This window comes from Erpetoichthys calabaricus, chromosome 8 (assembly GCF_900747795.2).
Source record: "Erpetoichthys calabaricus chromosome 8, fErpCal1.3, whole genome shotgun sequence".
Classification (NCBI taxonomy): Eukaryota; Metazoa; Chordata; class Cladistia; order Polypteriformes; family Polypteridae; genus Erpetoichthys; species Erpetoichthys calabaricus.
In genome coordinates, this window is record NC_041401.2 from 99,892,556 (window position 1) to 99,913,498 (window position 20,943).

At 36.5% G+C, this 20,943-nt stretch overlaps 1 protein-coding gene across 5 annotated transcripts in view; it reads left to right on the forward strand.

The window, feature by feature from the left end:
• Positions 1–2,878: 2,878 nt before the first annotated feature.
• Positions 2,879–20,943, forward strand: part of cux1b (cut-like homeobox 1b) — a 559,925-nt gene continuing 541,860 nt past the window's right edge. For all 5 annotated transcript variants that reach the window (XM_051930773.1, XM_051930770.1, XM_051930772.1 and 2 more), the window contains exon 1: positions 2,879–3,088. In XM_051930773.1, coding sequence (XP_051786733.1) covers positions 3,026–3,088 — 63 coding nt within the window. In that variant the 5' untranslated portion in view covers positions 2,879–3,025. The remainder of the gene's footprint in view (positions 3,089–20,943) is intronic.

Here is a 20,943-nt window from a genome sequence, read left to right on the forward strand (position 1 = left end):
CAACTTTTAGATGCAATTCTAAGAGTGAATGCTGTCCTGTAATACTTTGCAAACAAAGGACTTTAATGTAGTTGTTATGATGTATTCTTGTAGTGTGAGCACATGCAAGTTAAGTGACTTCCTCAGGGCCACACAGTGAGTCAGAGTTGGGAAATGAACAGGCAGCTTTGTTCTTTATATAGCATAGTGCCTTAGTCTGGAGGTCAAACTGCCTTTCTAAACTTAATCAGACAAAGAAACAAGCAACTACTGTCAGACAGAAAATTAAAACACATGCATTGTCACTAATGCTAACAAGTAGCAAAGCTTAAACAGATACCAGAACCATATAGTCGGAGGGGCCAGTGCATATGTTTAACCAGACACAGAAGTAATCAATCCTTCCATCTTCTAACCTTCTTATTCCAACCAGGATCGTGGGGCTCTGAGCCACTATTAGTAAGAAGGGAACCAATGGCTGACAAAGCACCTGTTTATTGATGGGCACATGCAGGCATACGCTTGCACTGGGCCAGTTTAGAATCACTTTGTGATGTGCAAGGAAAAATGGAAGAAAACTATTGGTTATTTTTGAAATTAGAGATCTCTACATTGTGTAATTGTTGTTAACAGAACCATGACACTGTATGAAAATTAATCAACCTATTTTTAAACAACTACAGCAGTGACCATTTCTGCTTATTATTTGGCCAATGCCTTTATCCAAAGTGACTTACAACATTTGAGATTAGTAGTGAGAAGACAAGAAAATGGTTAATTTCTTTTGTTTTTCCAGTCGGAGCAAAGGCAAGTGAAGTGACTTGCTCATGGTCACACAGTGCAAGTAGCAGAATTTGAACCAGATCCTTAACCACTATAATACACTGCCTAATAAATAAATAGTATTAATAGGGCAAACCCAAATAGTACCTTATATCGACAACACTTTCCACCCAAGTTTAAGACAGCATAGTAAAAAATGAATTGTACAAAAAGTTGTCTAATACTAATGGCAGCAATAATAATACTGCACAAGGAGACACTATACTGGCACTTTTGAATGTTGCACCAAAAGCTAACTAACTTGATATGCCAAAAAAAAAAAAAAAAAAATTCCTCCCCCCCCAAAAAAACACAAATCCATCCACCACCTGACTTCAGTGGCCTGAGCCTGGCTGCATTGGGTGCAGAACCAATTCTGCAAAGGGCACCAGTCCATTTATAAACACATGGTACACATTAAGAGGTACCAATAAAGGTAAGTCTCGCATCTTTAGAAACCCACACAGACATGGGGAGAACATGCTAAATATGCACAGAAAGTTCCCAGGCTGCGATTTCAACTCAGGAATCTGTAACTGTGTTGTCCACAAAAGCACATGTTGGAGGAGATTAAATGCAACTAGACCACTGGGATAGGCTCTTCCCTACCTGCTGTCTTCAAGAGGATTAAGTGAGTTTAAGAATGTCTGAAGTCACATATTCGCATAAGCCTTCCACTCCATCAAGTACTAAAACATATTGGTGAATTATGATGTAGCGATGAATTAATTTGGTTTATAACCACTACCTAACTCACTTGTAATGCAAATGTAATATTTGATACTGAATAGTTCAAATACTGCTGCAACTCCAAGCCGCTGCAGATGATTCAAAATGCTGGTGTTCATCCTATGGCTGCATGTATTCAGTTCATAACTTTGATGCTTCCCCAAAGAGTAGTCAGTGGGTCAGCACCTATGCCTATGGAGACACCTGTGAGGTCCTAAATTCCCTTTTGACCACTCAGGTCTGCTGATGTCACTTCTGTATCACATCAAGTCTTAATCCAGACTCTTTTTATGTGTGGCGCCAAGTTGGTGGAACGAGCTGCCCACCTCCATTTGAAATTCTGACTCCCTCAAAATGTTCTTAAGAAGCGTTTAAAACTCTCTTCTTTGGTGTATTCCTGTTTAACTTATATTAACTATTCGGTTTTGTGACCTAGAATTGTAAGTTTGTATTTTGTTCTGAACTATTCACTTAGGATGTGACGATGAATTTTGTACCGTTGTCCAATAATAGGTGTTTCCCAACCGTTCCCCCAGACTGATGTTTACTCGATCGTATTAAGCTCATTTGTAAGTCGCTTGGATAAAAGAGTCTGCTAAGCAAATAAATATAAATAAACTTACGCCACAATGAGCCCTGATATTAAAAGTGGAGTATAAGAAAAAAATTCTGATGCGCAATATATTATAAAGATTGATTAAAATCAACGAATTCTGCGAAAAAAAGAGTTAAAACAGAGCAAAGTGGCTAAATGACTAGCTGCGCTTACGATTCAACAGTGTCCAAAATATCATTTTTTATTCATTAAACCTACAACCATGTTTTTGGAACATCTAAAGAATAAAACCAAACTTTTGCAAAGTGTCTAACTGACTAAGCTGCACTTAAGCCTCAACAGTGTCCAAGATATCATGTTTTACTCATTAAACCTACAACCATATTTCTGGAACATCTAAAGCATAAAACCAAACTATTAATACCAATAGTAAACAATAAAGGGCACAAAGCCGACACGACTGCCGTAAAAACCTGCGAGCCAATACGGAGTCTGCGCTCTCCGTGCACCAGCCCTAACTTCTGACCGCCTTGTTCTCGTTTCTTAAACTTCTCCGTCAAAGTGGCGCTAAAGGAAATACAATGGACAGCAGCGCGGCCCCTGGGCTCGGCTTCCTCGCCGCCCGCGTCATTTGCGTCCTTTCTGCCCTCCCCTCCTTCCCTTACCTTGCTTGCCAGTAACGCGATCCAGCTGGACTCCAGTCCGCGTTTTACCAGTTAGACGCGTCTCCGGCCCCCGTTCAATAAGTCTATTCCGTGGCCCTGTTCAATAAGGCAGGTTCCTGTTCGATAACTCCATTCCGCGCCCCTGTTCAATAAGCGAACGTCGCGTTCGATAGCTCTGCTCCGGGTTTTCCGCGAGCTCCCCCTCCTTTCTCCTGAACTCCAGCCCCTCGCTCTCTCTCTATCAGCCTCTCACTCCGTCTCAATATGTCTCAAGATGGCGGCCAATGCGGGATCGATGTTTCAATATTGGAAGCGCTTTGATTTACAACAGTTGCAGGTCAGCCTTTTTCTCCCCCTCGGTTACTGTACGTCGCCGAAGGCCGGCGAAAGGACGGCACTTTCGGGGTGATGGGCTTCCTCCGAGGCCTCGTTTCGCCTGTGTTCGGGGCCGCTTTCGGTGCCCCCGTTTCTCCCATTGATTAAAGCGGCTTTCTCGCTGATCGGAAATTGATCCTCTTTGTTCAATTCCCATCGATCAGCCATCATGGCGCCCCGGCGCCGCCGCGGGGAAACGGCCGGCTCGGCCGTCTAGAGGCTAGGGGCAGCGGGCGCTCCGTCCAACACACTTTCTCGGCGCTTTGGCAACTTTGTACCTGGCAAGAGGGCTTTTGGAAGGGATTTCATTTTTAATAAAATGTTTTGGTTGAATTATTTTGGTACGGAAAGCAGAAGTGCGTTTGTTGTTTTTCGTGTTCGCGGGTGGCGCTGTGGCGTCTGAGTAGGCAGCTTGGAAGCGAGCGAAAGAGTACGAGCACTTAAGACGTGGAAGATTATTTAGTATTAGAAATTGAATTTTACTACTTTAATTGAAAGAGGTGGAATTAAAAAAAAATGTTTGTTCTTCGTACACATTAAATTGCGTGTGACGCGCTTCCTGCAGGTCGCGCTTTCTTGGTTCAAATGGACTCATTTTTAAGTTTGTTTTTCTGTTTCTCAAGTCTATTTCTGAAACATTTTTAATCTTGTCTTTTCATCTTAACAGTGTTTTGTTTGAGTTATTTTATCTTCTCATAATCACTAGTTATTTATTTACTTTGGGGGGGTAGGTGAGGGTATTTATATTGCCACGTTTCGTTATTTTTTGCCACTTGTTTTCGACGGTTTTCATAATAGTTTATATTATTCGTCGATATTTTTCGATGTGTATATATAAAAACTTTTTAATATGTATAAGCCTTGCTTTAATGCTCAAAGGGATAGGACAATATATATTTTGTTTGTTTAAAGTTGGGTCGGTGGACGTTATTTTCGCTGTGGGATCCTGTTAAAAGTTGCTATTTAAATTTCCAACGCTTTATAAAAGTATACTTTGTTACAGTCTTATTTAACTTTTTTATATAACACCCCACCCCCAGTGGAATTTAAACTCGAAGGTAGTTTACTGTACTTTTATTTTTGAATTTTGAATGATTAGCCTTTCGTGATTTCTGAAGTACGCTTATAATTTATTTTACGGATCCAAAGGAAGTGAGTTTAGCTACCAAATCCGTATTGGAAAACTATCGATTCGTGTCCATCGATTTTTTCCCCCGATGTATCGCAGTCCATAACTTCCCGTGTTGTCTACAGAACACCGAAGGTTACTTTAGAGATTGAGCTAATTAAAGCTGCCTGTCGTTTGTGTTAGTTCTGTGCTGTTCGTAATAAAATAATAGATATACTCTTGGTGGATTTTAATTATTGATCGCGGTTGCCCTGTTTATAAAAAATGTGTCGGGTTTTATTACATACTTGTTCTAAATTTGAAATTCGGAAGGTACTTTTTAAACTCGATTTCAACATCTTCATTAGCTAAACATTTTCACACGTACACTTTGAGCCTTTTTAGTGTTGTTGACGAGTTGTTAAGGCGTCAAAGATGAGAAGATTAGATCGCTCATTATTAGTCCTGCAATGGTTGTGGTACCATTTATTTTAGTAAATATAGATTTTTTTTAAGTAGTCACTGTTCGAGATTAGCGAACCAGCTGAGCAGAGTGATAGTTGTTTGTTGGTTTCTTGCTTTTTAAATAGTTGTATATTTTTAGTTCTTAGGTTATTTCAGAATATTTTTCGTTTTCCTCTCATGGCCCACACGTAATTATTTATTGGCAGTGGGGTGTGGTATGAATTGGGTGTAGATTAGGCAAAATGTTTAAATCAAGTTAGTCGTAGGGAATTTCTTGAAGGGTTTTCATTGATGAGGCAAAAAAAAAAAAAAAATGGTGTCGGGGGGGCAGAGAGATCGTTGTAGAATTTTATTTACTTTGGTAGACGACTCGCCCTCCCCCATCTGTCAATTGAGGCCGCGCATTCCTCCGTCTGGCCGGTGAAAAGGTCACTCAATGAACTTGAACATTTGCAGCCACTGCCCCCTTCCTTAGTCATTGCCTTCTTTGCAGATGTCGGGGTAGAGTCAAAAGAACTGTTTTTTTACCCCCTCAGGCTTGAAGAGAGGTGTGAGGGGATAGAAAAACATTTTTAAAATGGTAAATAGAAGTGCCCTAGTATATATGAAAAGATCTTCTCCCCCTGCTTGTCTCTTGTAATTTTGTTAAATGTGAAAAACCAAGCATTACTTTATAACACTTTATTCTGAACTCCCAAATAAATTATTGAGACTTCCATAACTCCTTCACAACCCAAAAAAACAAAAATGCCCATGTTCAGTTTTCGATAACTGTCAGGAAAATTGCAGTTAATTAATATAGTAGCTTCATACTCTTATTTTTGGATCCTAAGTTTATTAGGTCTTTAACCTGGGTCCTGAAGTATCATTCAGTTCTAGGCAGGCAATATGATGTTGTGAAGACATTGGACCTAAAACCCCCCATAGTTACTGGTTCAGTTCCTGAGCATGAACCTGAGCATGCTTCATCTGTTAAATTAATAAGCTGCAAATAACTGTATTGTTAGTTGCCTTGTCTAAGGATGTCTGACCAATGTAAAATAATAAGTTACTTGTTTCACCCATCCCTGCATTTTTAAATTAATTGTAACATTTAAACTCTTTTCAATGCTTGATGGTGGTTAAAAAATTTTAACATCTTTTACCAGTAATATATATATAGCAGTTGGTGTTTTGCTATGAAAATAAAATTTGTGTCTATTAGATAGATTGTACTTTATTTGTCCCTAAGGGGAAATTAAAATTTTGCAGAAGCTCCAAAAATGAGTAAAATAAATATGATTAAAAAACAAACAACACCCCAGTCACACATAAAAATGCCTGGGTTGGATTAGAGAGAGCTGCTACTGTCAATATAGGCTTGTAGGTGACAGTAATGTGAGGCAAGACCTGCTTGGATTGTGCCACAGGTTTATATTTAATTTAACTAATGCCTCTGTATTTAAAGGCATTAATATTTGAATAGAGCAGTGTCCATGAAAGGAACAGGTTTAATAGGCCTTGACTTCTTATTTGAAGTCACCAGCATTAAGAATGATTCATCAAAAAGACACTGGTAAAGAGTGAATCATTTCTGTTGCCGAGTCAGCCAGGATGATGTAACTTACTTTACTGGGCATTGACATGGACAAATTTAGTCAACTTGTTTTCCAGTATAAAGCCTTTGATAATTTTCTATCACTGAGGTCAGGCAAGATCTAATCAATCATAGTGTATCATTGCACACACTGGCAGTTTTGTTCTAGATATTTTTAGTTTTATACCTAGACTGTATTAGGAAATGTGTGCATCACTCTGGCTTATGAATGGGAATGTGTTAAGAGCATATTGATTTTCATACAGTGCATAGACTGGCATTTTTCAGGGGGTGCTTAAGAGAGAAATAAGAGATAAATGAGAGGGGATTACAGTCATTTTTTTTGCTTCTTGTGAAATCATTGCATGTAGAAATATATTTTGTCTTGTACATTGCTGATTACATTGGCTTCACTCTCTAAATTCCCTAAAATTTTTGTGGGCTGAATGCATATTTTTAAAAAATTTCAGTCAGCATTATTTTGTGAATTTTTATGTAATCAGTGTTTTGGAAGACTTCATACTTTTATCATTTCAATTTAATTCTAAGTTTTGCTTTGAGTAGGTATATGCTTCCATTCAATAAACAATGCTCTAGGTCTGTTCAGGCAATTATGGGTTGAAGTATTTACTGTGGCCCAGGTAAATAAAAAGACTGTGAGATCCTAGATCATTGTGGTGTTCCCCCAATTTTGATTTGCTGTTAAAGGTTCTTGTACTTAATATTAAGAAGTCATATTTGTTTACTTTTTTCTTACCAGATATTTACACTTATCTGTCTAACTGCCTTGGTTCCTTAATTTGAGAAATGTAGCTCTGAATAATTCATTAATTTATTTTTGTATTTGAAGCAATGCTTTTTTACAACATTTATTTGAAGTATTTTGGGCAGACGTTAAACCTTCCTGGTGTGCATAATTATTTTAAGGCTGTTAAAAGATATTAACTGTTTAAAAAATCTATTTACGTGGGCACAAAACCAGAAAAAATATTCAACAAGTCAACAGTTTTAAAAGACTTTATTATTTTCTGTGGTTTCTGTTCAAAATGTTTTGAGGTTCTTTAAAGTTACACCTTGCTAAAAAAGTTAACTCTCAGCATTAGTTTCTGTTTATTAAAGCATGTTTAAAAAACCCAAAGTGTTGCTATTAATTTATTCAAACTGAATAATATCACAGATGATATTCTTTTGCTTTTTTGAAACTATCTGTTTGATTCAATGTGTAATATAAGTATTTCAAAATTCTGTTATTTCACTTATTATAGAAAATGACTGTTTAAAACATTGTTTCCTGTTTATGGAGTATATTTGGCGATGGACTGCTGAAATTACATGTCTTAGTGAGTGTACTGTTTTTTCCCAGCTTAATTTGAAATAAAAGCCAGTGGAAACTAGTTTGTTTCAAATGGACATACACAATCATTTGGTTTCTAACTGCCCTCCATCTTTTTAAAGGTTGTAAACTCTTAAAACCTTTACTGAGGCAATGTAAAGCTATAAACTGGAAAAAAATCTTCAAAATATACTTGTGATCTTGTTTTATGCATATGACTTGAAAGAAAAAAAAGCCTAAATATTTGTTTTTAAGTTGTTGCTGTGTTTCTATTGGCAAAATGCAGTTTGTATCAGAAGCAGTCATCCTTCTTGTTTGAATTAATGATCTAATAAGAAGTTAGTAGTTTTTTACATAAATTGCTTGAGCAGGGCTGATGCCTGAAGGTCTGATGTTCAGATTTCTAGTCCAGTCTGAAACTGCATTGCCAGTTGCATTTTCCAGTTAATTCTTGAATGGCTAGCTTTTGATTTCTGTTTGAACACAGCTGAGGAGGCTGTTAGCTGGACAGTTTAAGACAAGTCAGATGGGAGTCTTATCATCTTTTTTTGTCAATTTTTGTTTTTAACTATTGGGTTTTGGTTATGGGACCACAGATCTTAAAGTAGTATTGACTAAAAAGGTGCAAGCATCTTTGACTGGGAGGTTTGTGGTGTGAGATAACGTGAATTTTTATTTTCACAGTAAAGCCCACAAGATTAAAAGATCCACAATTAAAGAATTACGGAAAATAAACTTTTCTGCCTTGAAACAGTCATCTCATGATTTGTGTTATGGTCTTCCGTCTGGTAGTTCCTCAAGTGGTTCTGGCACATTTTCCAGGTGAATGTGCAAGTTTTTCCCTCACATCTCCAAAAGCTATGCTGGTTAGATTTGTAGTTGACTCTGAATGATCTATCTATAATTGTGAGTGGACTGTTTAAAGGATTGGCTGCCTCTCCAGGACTTTTTTCTGACTTAAGGACCAATGTTGCCAAAATAGGTTGTGGTCCTTACATCCCTGAATTAAATTACTTTGCTTTAAAAATGCTATGTATTCTGATCCAATAGGTGGTGTTCAGTGAAATTAACTTGAGTGCACAGTAAAGTTAGTGTAGTATAAGCTTTCAATCTAAACAATTAAGCAAAAAAGTGTTTTTTTTCATTCTTTTAATAGTGTGATTATAGTGACCAAGAGCTGTGACTTTCTGATACTAAAGTAAATAGCCATTATAGCCTGCATGCATTTTTCTGACTACATTCTTTTGGCAAAATTCATTCTTGGTTATTTTAAATAAAGCCCTGTCTTTGTTAGTGTCAGATCATTGTGACCCAGTAAAATTTTGCAGTGAGCTAATCGAGTTCTTTAAAGATAGTATTCTTTAAAAAGACATAAAACACACAAACTGAAAATGGATGCAGCTACAACGATGCATTGAAGATGTCAGTGCAACAGAAAACTGATAATAGTATTTTATGTTTTTAATGAAGACGGTTCAAATTTTAATGACTTCAAAGTGAAAACTGACCTTTCAAAAAGTGGTAATAAGTCCAGACCATCCATTTCCCTTTTTTAGCTAGTAACCAGTTTTTCCTGTCTGTGAAGGTTATGTAGGACATACTTGCATGAATACAGCAGTATATTTATACGGCAGCCTCTACTGGCATAGAGTGACACTAAATGCTTCTTGTGATAAAATGTCATAGAATACTCAAGTGGAGATGGTTGGTATGCGACCCCCAAAAAATATTGACATGCTGTAAATATGAGTAGTGCCCCAGATAGACTATGAGGTGTCAAAGCAAATCATTCAAGATCTGCACTGATTACAACTTCCATCCCTTTTCTGAGCCTGCGAGTTCTTCTGAGGGATCACAGGATTTGGACAGTGAGGTTTTAAGTTATATGCTGATTGCTTCGAAAGAAATATGTTCTAAGGACGTCTGTATTATTGATTTTGGATTTTTTGTTAATTTAGAAAGGTCCATTTGAAGTAAAATGAAGTATATTAATTAAATATGTATATTTCTAAATCTATTCAGTGGTAGTGTTATTATGTAATTCCTTGTTTGCTTTGTTTCTTACCTTTAAAGATGCTCAGCTTAAGAGATGGTGCTCTTGAGCCACTGTTCTAATCAGAGTTATGAGACCCCACAAAAGTAAGTACAAGAGAGGTTTATATATGGACGTAGTACACACATTAAATACTACAAAAACAACAATCACTGGTAGCCCTACTGGTTATCTGTTGAGGTGGTTGGTTCTCTGCCCACATGAGTATGTTTTACTTGTTCCTCTGGCCTCCCAATCCTCTGAGTTACATTTGTAGCCTCACTTTTCTTCATCAGTTTCACTTCAGAAAAGGTTCAAGTTAAGTGGGCCAGTCAACATAAAGAGTTTTAGATCCCATCTTGGACATCCGTTGGGGCAAGCCAGTTCTTCCAGAGAAAGGATTATGGATGTCTTTGGTATGGTGCACATCCAGAATATAGAGAACTCTTGCTGTCTTCTAATGAGCTAAGGAAATTTCAACCCACAAACTAAAGTTCCTAACTGTTCATTTTGAATGTCTGTGCCCCTAGTAAAATAATTTCTGGGGAACTTGTTAATAATATTTTGACCCCTGTAAGTATCCATTCCTTTGTTTTGGCATGATGGTAAATGTCAGTACTGACCGAATGAGTTAGTCCTTATATTTCAGGAATTCATACTTACTAAAATAAAGTGTTTCATAGTTGGTCCCTCAAAGTTTTTTTGGTGACAGTATGACTATTTTTTTCTTAATAATTACAGACATGTTTCATTTTCAGATTGTTCATGATTTCTTGCCACTGACCACAGCCATGCAGTTCTATTACATTATTACATGTACTGTTATTTACATGAAGATGAGAAAAACTGATAAAATATAATTATTTTCAGTTTCCCCCCACACACTAAACCTATTTAACTTGTGTATTTTCATGTTTTATTAAAATGATGTCTCTGTTGGACATTTTTCATAAAGTTTTACAACTTTTGTTTTATATTTAAACTAGTGCCCATTTGGTAAACATTATAAGCCCCTTGAGTCATTAGAGCTTCAGTCTGAAAATCAAGTGTTTTGGACAAATGACTTCATGTTATCATTTAAAACAATAACTTTAAATTCACAAACTCCACACTTAAGTTGTAAGGCTGGAAAATGTCTGTCATTTATCATTCACATTACTTTTACATTCCTCCTCAAATTAAGAAAATATGTATTTAGAAATAGTAAAATATTAGCAAGATATAATCAGGCCTCAATTTTCTCCTCATTATTTCACGTTAGTGTATTTGTTTCCTACATCATGCTATTAAATTCTAAGCTGCATTATCCTTCACAGTGTACTATATAATCTGTATACAGTACATAGAGCAGAGTTGACACCTGCTGGTATGTTTGTAAGTATGGAGGTTTTTGTATATGTTCCAGCATCATGTAAAAATTATTGTATGTATTTTCATGAAAGAGACAGGATAACTAGGGAAAGTTCAACTTTGCATATAGTTTCTATGGTATCTCGATGGCATGGGGCCATGACAATAATAGAGTAGAAAATATTTGAATAAAGACAAAGTTAATTTTTATGGAGAGGAATTGAGCCCAAATAAACGGCTTTGAATGCAAGTGTGCGAGCCATTACAGCTCAATCACAACCTGCTCATCACATTTTGATATATTTACCTCTGTACTGTGTTAACCAGTTCAATCTGTCATAAACCCACGTTTGAGTCAAATGTCAATGAATTGGGATAAATTAAAAAAAAAAAAAAAGGGGATCAGACCCTTTGACTATTTGACTATATTCTACATAATTGATCTGCAGAGAATGCTTCAACAGTTTTGTCCTCCCAATTGTTTAATTCACCTCCTCATATCTTTTCTGTGTGTATGCAAAGGGTAGCAATACTGCTATCTGGAAATGTCAAGTTACAACTGTGGTATTTTTTTTTTTTTTCTTCTTTTTATTTTCACATTTATCTTCTATTAACTAGGTTGTCCTTTGTTCAAACAATATATTTAAAACTAGAGAAAATCACTATTAATTATTCTGCGATATACTGGCACCCTGTCCAGGGTTTGCTCTTGCCTTACGCCCTATGTTGTCTAGGATGGGTTATTCCAGACCCCCGTGACTTTCTTCAGGACTATTGATTATTTAGAATCTAGTCTGCGAAATTCAAAATATTTTGTATCTCTGAAAATATTAATTTATTCAGTAAAGGTCATAGGACAAAAATGTGCAGCATGACCAAAATACTAAATACCGTTAAATGTGAGAGTTTTGTTGGAAAAATTTGAATATTTGAACTTCAGGTTTTTTTGGCTCTAATTGCAAACACAATTGATGTACAACATGAGCCTAATTAATTGACCTACCAGCTTCCTCCTATTACTTTGCAAAAAATTGCACATTCTTTTAAACCTCTCATAATAATATAAAGACAAATCAAGTGGTGAACACTCCAGATTTTTTTAGTATCATTTCCATGAAGTTTGTTGTGATATCTAGGTAATCCAGTTAGTCCTTAAGGCAAATAAACATTCACAATGTAAGAGTCAAACTCTAGGGAAACTGCAAGAATTACTGCTTTGTGAAACATGTAAAAGCAAGACTTTTCCTTCTAATCTTGTTTTTAAGGTATTAGTCTGCTAATTTTTTTTGCTATAGTGTTAATTTGAATTTAGTAATATTTTGAGCCTTAGTACTGTATATTTCATAAATTATTCATGCCTTCTTAATGTACACAAGGCCCAGTCAGAGTAACTAACTAAAATAGCTTTGATTACAGTCGACCCTTGATATACGACCGGCCTGACATGCATACAACTTGGTTTACGACCAAATTTTTTGTTTTGAATTATGACCAACGTCTTGCATTACGACCTGAATGCGGTCACGTGTATCCGCTTGTGCGATTGTAAACAAACAGCCGAGAGCGTTCGTGTCAGTCGGAGCCCAGATACATGTGTTTGTGGACGTAATTTCAGTCAGTGCAGTGATTTATATAATTTATTTCGATAATTGCTAAGGAAGGAAGAGAAGGTAACGAAGGTAAAGAAAGTGATCACAATCGAAATGAAGAAGGAAATTGTGTGGAAATATGAGAGTGGTGTTTGTGTGACCGATCTCGCTAATATGTACAGCATGTCGAAATCCATCATCTCGACAATTTTACAAAGAAAAGATTTGTATAAGGAGGCTCCTTCCAAACAATAACCACCTTCCATTTCATTCTCCTCCTCCTCCCTTCCTGCAACCCAAAGATGTCAAATTAAATGGTGAGTACAGTATGAAATTGTTGTTTCTTGTAGGCTAGGCACTTTTTATAACTTTTTGGTTAGTTCTTTAGAAAAAGTATTGGTGTTTTGGTAAATTATGCACATTATACAACCCTTTTTTTATTATGAAAAGGTTAAGTAAGTGTTGCTGTGGGAGGTTCGGAACGCATTATGGGTATTTCCATTATTTCTTATGGGAAAAATAGTCTTGACTTACAACAACTTGAGTTACAACCAGCCCTCGTGAACGAATTGAGTTCGTAAGTCAAGGATCCACTGTATGTTGATTTGAAAATACCATCCATCCATTTTCCAACCCGCTGAATCCGAACACAGAGGTCTGCTGGAGCCAATCCCAGCCAACACAGGGCGCAAGGCAGGAACCAATCCCGGGCAGGGTGCCAACCCACCACAGGACACACACACACACACACACACACACACACACACACACACACACACACCAAGCACACACTAGGGCCAATTTAGAATTGCCAATGCACCTAACCTGCACATCTTTGGACTGTGGGAGGAAACCCACGCAGACACGGGGAGAACATGCAAACTCCATGCAGGGAGGACCCAGGAAGTGAACCCAGGTCTCCTTACTGTGAGGCAGAAGCACTACCACTGCACCATTGTGCCGCCATTTGAAAATACAAATGTTCTAAAAGGTAAAAAGTCATAATGAAATCTCACCAAATCTAGTACTGCTTACATGCATCATCCCTACATAAACAATTGAGTTTTGTGCTAAAGTTGAAATAGCACCTCATCTTGTCACTTGGATGTGCATTTCCTGCTAATACTTGCAAAATGAAATGCAGTGCCGTACATTTACACCCTAGTAACTGTGAGAACATTTCAGCTGGTCCAAAGTAAGAAATGCAGGACTAAATTGAATCAGCATTGCACTTAGTTTTGTAAGTGTGAATGAGGTCTTGGTTTAATGCTTTTGCTAGTTTGCACTGGTGACTTCTCACTTAATTGTAGGTGCTTGAGTTTAGAGAAAGATTAATAGTGTTATACAGCAGTGTGAGAGTTTCCCACCCACATAAGCAAAACTGTAATGGACAGTTTAGCTGTTTTTGCACCATACCTCCCCAGTTTAATATTTTGTGTGGCATTGTAGCATACTAGCTAGCACTGCTGTCTCTCAGCTCCAAAGTCCTAAATTATTTCAAGGTTGAACATAGACAAATTGTGTGAGTTTTCTCTAGATACATTGATTTCCTGCCACTTCCTAATGACATAGTAAGTGGGTTGACCAGCAATTCTGAATATACTGCTTGTGTGCCAGTAGGTCTATGTTGGGTTGCTACTTTCTGTAAAAAGTTAATAGTTCCCAGAAACCCCATTTTGGAATGAACTGGTTAGAAGAATGAATGAAGTTTAAAAGGGAGTTACCAAAATGTAAGTGTTGCAGTTAGCATTACTTTAATTGTCTGTGTGTGTGTTTTTTTTTTAGTTTTTAATTATCTATATAAGTCACATTAGTAATTGGAACTGTGTTGTCCATTGAGGAGTGCATGGAGACTAGAGCTCCATAATTCTTTCAAGCATCCTTAATTCTTTCAAACATGATTATGTACCTCTTTTTTGTTTTTGCATTATAAGACTTTCTGCAAAGTTTGTAAATTGTTTTTCTTGTAGCTTTTTGTGGAAGGCTTTGTAGGGTATGCTTATAATGTTTTTATGAGTAACTGCTGCTCAATTTCACAGTAATTTCCTCTCTCCTTCCCATACTACAGTCTACCCAACCCACCTTGCTTATTATAGCTCAACCATTTGAAAATATTTTAGTTTGAGCCAGTCTTTCAACTTATGTACTACTTTTGTAACTTAATAAATTAAAACACATTCTGCACTTACCAATATGACAAATAGTGATATAAACAAGTCATGCTGTTTGGATTCTTATTCGGCATATTTTGAAGGCTAGGCCAATCTGGCACATTTAATAAGGCCTCTGAAGGCTGGGAATTTTGGGTGTGTGGCTATTTTTTCCAGCTGGGTGGGCACCATGAAGGCACCAGCAGATCATAGCCTCACCCCAAACATATTGACTCTATTTGTCTTTTAATAAGTGCTGAAATTTGAAACACTGTCACCAAAACATACCCAGATGACTGTGGCAGACATGAGTCTGCAGTGTGTCTCGTGTTACAAAAGACAGGAGATGGGATGCATTTCTTTCCAGCCCTTTTTTGTAGAGTTTTCTCAGCTTTCTTTTTTTCACTAAAAGAACTGACAGAGGGGACATATAGCCTGCATATATATACAATTTTGCTGTTTATTTATCATTTTTAAAATTTTGTCAGTATTTGGAGTTCTCTACCTGGATTTGTTGGTGCTTCTGTGTTATATCCTATCCCTAGCACTAAAATCCAGTTAGTCATATGCTTTTATGAAGCAACTTGTCACTAAATTACTGTAGTGGTTAATTTTTGGATGTTGGTGACATTTTTGTGCATGTGAATATTTTATGCTCTTCATGTGATCTGGAGTGTCAATGCGTTTGCCAAGTTGTCTTTTATGGTATGTCTGATGTGTAATAAATTGGGTTTTCTGAATGGATGTCTCATGTGGTGTAGGCAGTCTTACCACACCTAAAAAACACAGGGTAACCATCGTCTCTTTGGTTTGTTTTCAGTGCATTATTGTAAACAGTTAATGTTTACATTATGTTTCCGGTTATGTTTACATCTTTAACTTCTGTTTAGAGTCCAGGGCCAGGCATATTTTAACAGTTGGCTTTGTTTAAATTGATATTGTGAGAGATTGGCACTCATAAGCCCAAATTAGAGCAGAGGAGGCTAAATATCTTTTCAAAAAGGTATTTATTATAAGAAAAATACAATAGAGAAAGGGTTAACAATACAGCACAAAAATGCTCCTCTAGTTACTTCTTGTCTACTTGTATAATTTCTGACCCACTTGCCTAACTTGCTGTACCTCTGTTTTACTCCCCTGCACATTCTTTTTTCTTTTATCAATTTTCATCTGTTTCTTCCTTTTCTTGTTTTTCTTCTTCCTGTCAGATGAATTTTTTGCAGCTGAATTCCAGCTATGAGTTTAGCTGGCATATGGAGAGGAGGGTATTTCAAGTCCCTACATGGAACTGTGTAAAGGCAAAGCCCAGTTACTACTTCTGAGGTCAGGAAAAAACCTGCGGTCTTACTTTTAGAGCCCATTCATATTTTAATGTGGAGCAGGTAGATAATGTATTAAACAAGTCGCCTGTCTGCCTCCTAATGGTCCAGGGATCTCCAGTTATGCTTCCTATCATCTTCCAGTGTTGCAGAATTACTTTTTTATCCTTTATTAAATTTATTAAAAGCATGTAACATTACATACAATCAAGTCAAACTTAACAAAACTAAATTCAATTCATCCTCCACCCATGGTAAAGAGAAAAAGGCCAACAGCCAGAGTAAAACTTTTGAGAATAGTAAAGAGAGAAAGGAGTCTTTTCAGTTGTTGCAGCTTTACATTGATGCTCCAGAGTTAGTTATCTTTGGAGCTTCATACGGTGCATAGCATTCAGACATAGTACCTTCCATTTTTAGTAGCCTGTTATCTCTGGCCATGATAACATTGCTCAGTGCTATTTACCACCTGTAGATCTTATGGCCTCACTCCTGTCCTGCATTGAGGTACTGTTGTTGCAATTACATTCTCTGATGGTGCCCTTTTGCACCATGTTTTTAATTAGTACATGATGTTCATTGTAGTGGAAAAATATGAATCTACATAAAAGTAAGTTTTATTTATTATTTACCATGAGTTCATTTTTAATTGAGATTGGTAGTCAGTGTGTTGCTTGGTATATTTAAAGTAAAGACCTGGCTTTAAAAACATGGCAATCATTGAGGTAGACCAGATTTTGGATGAAGCTTTAATATTGACTTATTCCAGTTTCAGACATTTGGATAAAATAGGAAAAAATGTTATGTTATGATTCATGTGTTTATAAATGTTTAAACATTAAAGTTTCACACAATGGCCATATAAAAACACTGTAATATGAAGTTCTTGTGTACCTGTTATTAAATCACAAGGGGGCTCCACCCCCTGCTTGCTTCGCTCGCCTTCCCCCGGCGTTGGGTATCCTGAAATACATTAGTCGAGCCCGTTCATTTTTGAGCCGTGCCCGCTTTGCCCACGGCATTTCAGACGCGCGCTGTAGGCGCCTGCATTCATTGATTTTATCCAGGCGGGCTCGTGTTTGTATATCCGTCAGTCGAGGTCGTTCGTTTTGGACCTGTGCCTGCTTTGCTTCCGCAGTGTCAGACGCGCGTTGTAGGTGCCTGCATTCATTGATCTTATCCAGGCGGGCTCGTGTTTATATTGTTGAGCTGTATTGTGTTTGAATTTGGTGTAAAGCGTTCAGCGGTTTGTACAATCCCAAGCAGCACATTATTCCTAAGTTCACTCCGCAGTAGTGCCACGCACAATATGGCAGTGACGCCTGCGCCTTCACTCCACAGTAGTGCCACTCACATCATGGCGGTGACGCCTGCGCCTTCACTCCGCAGTAGTGCCACTCACATTGTGGCGGTGACGCCTGCGCCTTCCGTTCTATCTTTATGGACCTGTGGGGCCTCCGTAGCCTCTTCCGTTTGAATCTGGGCTGCAGCGCAGAATCCTCTTTTTTGTGTGTCCGTGTCGGTATGGGCGCGTTGTTGCTTCATTTCTCATTCACGTCATGAGCTCTTTCGTTTTTGAGCGGTGACTCCTTCGTGCGCGGTGGATCACACTTCGCTGGCGGTTTATGAGACGCATGCTGTCGGCGCCTGCGCAGTACATCTCCTGCGTCCACCGCCGTGTACCTGGGTCCATGCCATCCGGTTTACCATTCTCGGTTAGTAATATGGATTAATATTTATCCCTGCTCCATAGGCTGTGTACTACTAGCAGTTAACTGAACATTGTTTTATAGTTAGGCAGATATTGTGTGGAGTTGGCATATAAAACAAACTTCCATTAAAGTGAACATCTAGAAACAAGTTTTAACAAATAATTAACAATTACTTTCTTTTAACTTTCTTGGTGCCTGTTCAGCCAGTATGTTAACCAGTATCTGATTTGCAGTTTCATATACTTTCAGAAGACATTGTTACTTTGCCATATACGTAGTACAGAGAAAGAATATAGAAACTGCAAAAAAAAATAAAATAAAATTCAACCTTGAGATTTTGATTAATCTGAACGTTTCAAGTGCTCCTGAACACGATTTTTGCAATTATGTCTGTGTGTGTGTTTGTTTGTTTGAACTTTATGTATGGAAACACAATAACGATAACGCTTTGAGCTAGTTAAATTAACTTTGGCATATGGGTGTTATATCAAAATGTTTGTCTTCTGTCAACTTTTGGGCAACATATGTCAACCGGGTGTGGTACTTTACCTGAATACATTTCAGAATTTTTAAAATAAACTGGTACATAGTTTAAATAAACAAGTAACTGAAATTTTGTATAGTAGTTTTTCATGTGAAATTGCATTATAAAAAAAGGAAAATAATTGAAATTTTATATCCTCATTAGTTAGGGTAAGAAACACATAGATACAGAATTTCACCTTAATCGGATAACTGGAAGTGATGTCTTAACGGGTATCAGCACTATTATATATGCATCATTACCAATATACAATTAGAGATGAATAGTTAAAATTTTGTATGATCATTACTTATCTTTAGTTATAAAATTTGATCTTGATCAGGAGACTGGAAGTGGTATATTACTGACCACAAAAAATCAGATTTGAAATTTCAGTTTGATCGGATTAACAGAAATAGTTCTTTGCTGTATAAACTTGCATTATAAACAAAGATAAGTGATTGAAATTTTGTAAGAAACACATATGAAGTTGCATTATAATCAGACAACCAGAAGTGGTATCTACTTTACCTGAACAGGTATAAGGAAAGTTGAGTGGAGAACAATCCAGGTTTTTTATGCCTTATGTGTGGTGCTTTACAAAATACTAGCAAATTGGCACTCATCAATGCATTAAAAAATACCTAACTATAGTTAGTATATGGAAATGTACATCTGAGTTTTGGTATAGGTATTGCCTCGTAAGATTGGTGCTTTTATAGGCATCAAATTTGTGTCTACCTTTTTTCTAGAATTTACCCTACCACTTTAATTGACTGACAACATTTCAATATGCTTTTTTGACAGTTGATTCTGTGATATTGTTGAAGTGGGTTTATCTGTTAAGCAAATTATCATATTTCGACATTTAGGTATTTGTTACTGTCTTTCTTTAGGCAAGTTGTGTTCCACAATTGTTTTGGGCTGTGATTTTTTGAAATCTAGTTTTTGCTTCTGGTGATTTAATAGAATTTGTGAAATTTTCTTCATTGCGCTGGTCCTGAATTTCCACAAAAGGTTATTAATTCATTGGTGAAATTATACAGTTTAGTGTTAGTAAGTATTTGTGTTCAATACTTGCCACGTATGATTGGCTACATATAAACACTAACAGTTGGTAAGTTTGTTTTTCATTGTTACATGTTATTTTGTCAATGAAAGAAATTTGTTTTTTCAGTAATTACAGTGGTTGTTTGAACTAATTTAATAAATTATATTATGATCAATGAAATCATTGTCTTATTTTTCTGGTAAGAGAGAATTTTTAATTAAAGTATAGAAATACTTTAAAATTTAAAATTTAGAAATTTACATACTGTACCTGTCTGATTTGCACTATGCAGTTCTTCTTTGTCCTTATGTTTAATTTCACGAATTGTATTTCATATACAGTATGCTTTATATTATATATTTGTGAATTAATTGACATTTTCATGAATTGCCTGAACCTTTTTTTTTATTACCTACATTTATTCTTTTTTTTGAAAATGAGAGTTAAAAAGCAAACCACATCGCAAAGGCAGAAGTAAATTAATCAGTAGCATACACATTTACTCTCTGATTTTTCATATACACAGAATGAAAGAGTTAAAGACAGGCCTAGAATAATATATAATTTGGGAATACGTATACACAGTTTATTAACTCTGTTGCACGTATTATTATTTTTAACCGTTATTTAACTTATCAACAAAGCAAAGAAATTAGATGGTACGATATAACACCGTAACTGGAAATTTATCTAATCAGGTAAAATATAAAATAAACTTGAAATCTGAATATGTACATGTTTTGTTTGTTTCACAAGTTGACATACTCATACAATTATTATATAATCTCTATGGATATGAGAAAGTCGAGTGGAGAGCACACTAGATTTTGTATTAGGCTAAAGGTTTTTCTTTCCGTAATACCCAACACTTTTGAAATGCTTTATTTTATTTTGCAATATTGTTCATAGTAGAGATCCTGAAGAATTGGGTTTAATGTGATATGAAGAGAAACAGATTGATGTTTCTGCATTGCAAACTAAAACATGTACTTAAACAGAATGATCACTGGGTATTCTGTTGTCTCCCTAATTCTATGCTGTATTGTTATCAGGCTGGCTAGTGCTCCATCAGTAATGAAGTGCCTGTACCTTTGCTGAGTAGAGTAGAAGGGACTGTAGTGTGTAGTGTCGGGCAGCTATAAGCTGGTGGTGGTTGAATCAATCTGAGGAAAACTGACCAAGTACAAAACAAATTAGAGTGTGGGTAGTCACATGGTTTAAAAATGTTAAAACATTTATAGCATTTGAGTAGACAAAAACATTTCTAAGAGTAAAAATACAAGTTATATTTGTAAACACTGCAAATTAAAAAATGGCAAATTCTGTGGCTGACATAAAAAAAACGTGCTGTAAATAAGTAGTGGTGATTGAAGTATTCAAATATTCTGATTGAACAATGTCAGTCTTCATTTTTCATGGATGACTCGTGAAAATCACAGTCTTTGAACATTGACAGATTTGAAATGTGATATTGTGTGGTATAGAATGCAAAGTGTGATGCTGAGTGGCTGGTTTAATTTCCCCTACTTACTCTCTCTGCGACACTGGAATTACTTGTACTACAGGTATATTTCTTATAAGCAGATTGCTTTGGATGGGAAAGGAAGATATA